The 5,678-nt window shown below is 36.5% G+C and overlaps 1 protein-coding gene across 1 annotated transcript in view; it reads right to left on the reverse strand.

The window, feature by feature from the left end:
• Positions 1–3,071: 3,071 nt before the first annotated feature.
• LOC108974199 (transcription factor collier-like) overlaps positions 3,072–5,678 on the reverse strand; it is a 4,979-nt gene continuing 2,372 nt past the window's right edge. The window contains exon 4 of the mRNA XM_018941901.1: positions 3,072–3,149. Coding sequence (XP_018797446.1) covers positions 3,072–3,149 — 78 coding nt within the window. The remainder of the gene's footprint in view (positions 3,150–5,678) is intronic.

Here is a 5,678-nt window from a genome sequence, read left to right on the forward strand (position 1 = left end):
CGTAGGGGCAAATCCGAAATATATTGATCTAGTGGCTGACGTTCAGCGCATATTGAAGTTATGAAGGGAACACTTCTCCAACCTGCTGAACGACAGTGAAAGTGTAACATCGCCAATCATTCCAATCAATAACGATGGAATAGATGTTCTATTGCCCGACTATGATATGATTCGAATAGCAATCACCCATTTGAAAATCTACAATCGGTCAGATTTTTACCAGGCGCCAAATTTTGGATAAGAACTCTGAAATGAAAGTCGACACACGTCGCCCCTTTGTCGATTTTAAAGCTAACTTCGAAAGCTCGAAATTGAAGACGAAATATCTCCCATCATCAAACAAACAGTCATCGCATTCACTACTTGGCTCACACGTATCTGTTGGCAGTCATAACTCTAAAATCCAACCAACCATTAGCACCACCAATAATGTCAGTCTTGAAATCCTCCACAGAGACACTCTTGCCAAAAAGTGCCAAAGTTGCTCCTGCGTAGGCAATTGAAAAGTAAAGTCCTTTCTCGAAGAACAAAGACCAAACTCTACAAGTCCCTCATCATTACAGTCCTGCTATATGGCGCGGAGCCATGAACAATGACATCATCTGATGAGTCGGCATTAAGAGGGTTCGAGAAAAAGATTTTGCGGAAGACGGATAGAAGAGATCATTTCAGCTTTGAAGGTTTTTGATTCAGTACTCACATGCGGAAGCAGGGAAAAGAGGACCTGACTGCAATTGGTATCTTCAATTAGTGCCAAATAGCGAAAAGAAGAAACCATTGCGAAGGATTTAACAGCTTCGATACAGCCAAAGTTAATGTTTCTTGCTTTTGTACGTTTTGAAGACTAAAGTCTTATTATATTCTAGCTACAAATTCACATACATTCATTTCATTATTTAATTTTGTATTAAACACTATTGCCAGTCCCATGAAAGTTAGTTAAGGAGTATTTTTATTTAAGTAAATATTTGCAAATCTCAAAAATTGATTTGTCATAGTAAGAATTGGCTAAAATGAAGCAATCAGCGCTCAAACTCAAAAAGTGTTGGAAGTATGAAGCCGGTACGCTGGATTCTCAAGCAAATAACAAACTAAAATAAAATAAAGTCCACTTTTGCTTCAGCTGAAAAATGCCAACAATTTAATAAAATCAAAAGACGCCTTGCCACAGTGACATGTTGCATGTGAGATGCGCGAGTTGCAGCATCATCACCTTAACATGTGTTCAAATTGATCTTTTAACGATTCTTCATATCGTAATCGGTTTAATTCGGCGCTGATGTTCACAGAGAGCGACGCGACCCAGCAAGGCATGTCAACTTAGCGGCATCCGAACATGCAAGCCAACTGGACATGCCAACCGCAGCGACAGCGGTGTCTTCGCATGCCACATATGCTACGCCACGACTCTTTCAAGTCGTCATTGGAGCTCTGAAGGACGGAGCCAGGCGGCGAAAGACGAGGGTTTTATCAATTGCAATTACCAGCGCTAAGCGCTTAACCCGACGCCATCGTCATCGTCAACGCCATCGCCACCAACGCTTGCATCGTAAATTCACCGCTGACCAGTTATGCTCAGCCTTCAGCTGCTTTGCAACACACCACACCGTCGCCGGTCGTCATAGGCTGTGTGTTGCACGCGCATGTGCAACCGTGTTTATGTTTTTATTGATAAAATTGACATTAATCGCACATTTAAGGCGATTTGCTGCAAGATTTTTATCGCGTGCAAATTGCCGACGGCCTCTCGATGTCTCAGTTCGATTCGCTTCTTCGGCGCAAATTTGCATACCTGCCACATTCGAACATTTTCAATAATTCTGTATGCGCTCCAAACACATGCATAACTAGTAACAACAATAACAATATTACAAAATATAAAATGTTGTATTTTATGCCGTTTAGTGGCCGTCGGCTTGATCAGCGTTGCAGTTGTTGTACACCTGTTGGCAAGCCGTATAACGGCAACTGGTTTGCCAAATGTATGCTTGACCATTTAATCATTAATTCATTTGGCCAGTTTGACTGTTTGGTTAATTGGCGCGCGATACACGATAAAAAGTGTTAATTCGCATTAGGGATGTACGTTTTGAAAGTCTGCTAGGAATTTTGCGGTATACTTCTTCTTTAATGACGTAGAAACTGCTTGCGCGGTTTTAGCCGACTAGTCTTTAGTTAATCTTTCTATGTTTGTGGTAAACTAACTGATCAGATTTGAACCGGATTGTTTTTTTTTTTTTGCTGATTGAGCAACCGACTCGATATATTTTTTTCTTAGATTGGAATAACCTTGAAATAATTGAACAAATATTTTGCTTATGTTTCCAATGGTATACGGCAACGGCATCGCTGAAAATATGATGGATTTTAGCCTTGTTTATGTGTTGACATATTTCGGTTAATTTTTTTGGATAATATGTTGGGTATGCTAAACTCGTACCAAAATACATAAATATTTTTCAAAAACGACCTCGAGTACTGATCGCAAAAGCGATACTTGACAACGAATTGGGACCCTTCATTCATCAAACACATCATTACTAGTGATGAACCAGTCCAACATCTGGTGAATGACACTCTAAAAATGTGACCTCAAAGTCGCTCAAAAATCCAGATGATCATTATCGATTTTTTATTACCGCGGTTTGGTTCACCATGAATTCGTTCCAGACGGTCAAACGATCTATACCGAATATTACTTGGTCATCTAAGTAAATCAATTCTTCGTTCAGTGCTTTTGATTTTATGGTTTTTTCTACGATAATGTATATCATAGCATGATTGTGACTGCGTTTTCGATCAAAAGACAAACCAGAGTCATCGTTCAGCCATCATATTCGTGCTTCGGAGAACTTGCCAAGAATTCATTGAAGCCATTAAAAGTCATTGAAGCCATTAAATAGCCTAATTTGAAGGCGATGACAAAGGGTTGTTCTTTAAATGTCAGTTCGTATCAAGTTTATTAGATGTTATAAGTGTCAGTCATTCTTGTCAGTAAGACAAGGGAATTTTACAACATTGAATTGTGTTAGTAAGTACACAAAATTCTTATTGGTACTCGATAGAAGATACTATATGACTATAGGATAGTAACTGTCTGGTGGTGACACAGGATGGTGCAGACAGATCGAGAAGACTGCGGAAAATGTCTAGAGCAAGGAACCACGGAGAAAATGGAGCATATTTTGTGCATTTATTCCGCATTGACAAGAATACGATGTAAGCTTCTTGGGTCCCCACAGTATGAAACACCGCAGGAGATATCGGTGGTGAGGCCGCAGAGTCTGTTAAAATTCGCGTCAAGCGCAAGCATCCTAAATAACAACATGACTATTTCTTTTAGACTTAGCAACTGAGCTCCATCTGATATCGCAAAGGACCAAACTGGTTTATACGTGGCTTAGTAGCCTACCAGATTAACTTAACCTAACCTAACTGTCTTAGAGTCAGAAGAAAAATAATGAAACTTTTTACATTTAGCGAGGTCCAAATTATTATATTAGAATATTTTCTTACAGACTAAATTAAAAGCTCTCTGAATTATGGTTTCTCTATTAGTGTGCTACTTAGTTCTACAATTTCTTTAAAGAATCTGTGTACGATATTACCTACAGAGCTGAAGTGAATAGATCCCTTTGTACAAAATTTCCGTCACAGAAATAAATTCAAAGAAGATCCTGACTTTTTCAGTAAAACTTCTGGCAAAATTATTTAAGTGTTTTTCTCAATAAAGAAGTATTTGAGAAAGATGAAACAATCCGATAACGTGACGTAAATGAATACCTAAAGTTTTCTTAAGAAAACTTCCTGTTTAGTTCGAAAAAGAGAGACTTACGAATGAAACACAAGCAAAAAGTCATTGCTCAGCCAACTTAGCTGGCCCTCTTTTACTTTTTTCATGATACTCAGGCTAATAAAACTCAAATATCTTCTCTGTAGTGGGTAAGGAAGGAAAAAAATTAGACGATGGAATATTACTTAACCTAAATCTGATCTAAGCGATAAAAGATGGACCACTTAGCCTTTTCTCAAAGCTGTATCTCCGGAACTATTACACGGATCTACTTGAAAATTTAGGACAATATTCTAGATGCTTATAGAAGTGTTGTAGAATTTAATAAGACAAATAAACAAATCGATTTTTTGAAACCCGTAAACCCCTTAATGAAAAAAATAAAAAATTTTGACATAAAAAAATATTATTCCGTACGAATACCGATCACCCCTAATGTCAGTAAAAAATATGCACATAACCAAATTGAATAAGTGAAACAATTTAGATTCTGCACCTTGCCACATTGATTGCTTTTGCCATTTAATAACCGAGTCACTTACTCGAACTTGTGCGCTTAATGAGCCGTTATTTAGTTTGGCGATAAAAAAGCAGTTAGCAAAATTAAAAACAACAGCAGTCGGCGAATCATGCAAATCGCAAGCTTTAATTTCCATATAAATGGTTGAACATGAGTAAATATATTTGTAAAGGCATGTTGTAAACTAAAATAACGGCTTGTTGAGGGAAATGTTCAAAGCCCACGGACGCTTGTCTTTATGCGTTGTTTGTTTCTTATTTCATTTTTTTTTTTGTCAAATTTGAGCATTTTATTTCATATTTTAATTAATTGCGCTGTTGTTGACTTATTGGGTGCGATGGCGATTTAGATAAGCAAAAACACACAATTTATTATTGAATTAATTGGCTTTTGTAGATGGAGAATTTAATAGTTGAGATGTTTATTTCCAATAATTGGTGGATTTTATATTTTTCGGCAGCTTTGGTATTTAAAAYTTATTTATTTGCTAAAAATATTATTTTTTGCCTATGCTTAAAAAGATAATTTTAAACTAAATTTTTTATGAATATATCGGACGGTATATGAGAAAAGAATTCAAAATTTATTTTTCGTCAAAAACATTTTTTTTATGGAAAATAAAATACATAAAAATAGATATCGTCTTTAGTTAATCATAAAGCCTGATTAAAAGCAAATATTAATCCAAAATTATGGAAAAAAATAAATTTTCTGCTTATTAAGTACGCTTTGTAATCTAAATGTAGCAATAAAAACAAACATCTGCATATATTATTTACAATAAATTTACATATTCTCCAGCATGCATCCATGATGATTATGAGTGCCCGCATTAAGTGCCTGTATAGCCTGCCAATTATTGTTGCTGTCGGCTTTGCTTAAAAAGATTGCGAATTACATGCCTCAGAAGCCTACCTAATCTCCTGCTGACATGCGAGCATATAATTTGTGGAATATACAATAGCTGAGCAATAATTATTTCGATTATTTGAATTTTTAATTTCACAAACTTTGTAAGCAAAACATGGATTTTAATTGCAACACTTTTGTCTGCATATACATATGCTTGAGCTGCACACATTGTAGGAGCTCATACTAAATATGTAAATTTGGGCTAGAAGAACTTCATTTGAACTCACAAAAGCCGCACCGTAATGTAATTGTAATATGTAATGCAATAAGGCAGGGCTAGAGGCGGCACGGGCTACGAGAAGATTCGTGGCAAATAGCCATGAGGCAACCAGGGATGTTATTAAGAGGCTGGAAGCAGTTTTCTGCGCAACAATGAGCAATTTCAATGAAATGATTGGCAGCGAAAAGATACATGCTGTCTTAATATAGCCATTTATAATTAAAAAATATAAT

The sequence above is a fragment of the Bactrocera latifrons genome, unplaced genomic scaffold (genome assembly GCF_001853355.1).
Source record: "Bactrocera latifrons isolate USDA-ARS-PBARC rearing strain unplaced genomic scaffold, ASM185335v1 scaffold_54, whole genome shotgun sequence".
NCBI lineage: Eukaryota > Metazoa > Arthropoda > Insecta > Diptera > Tephritidae > Bactrocera > Bactrocera latifrons.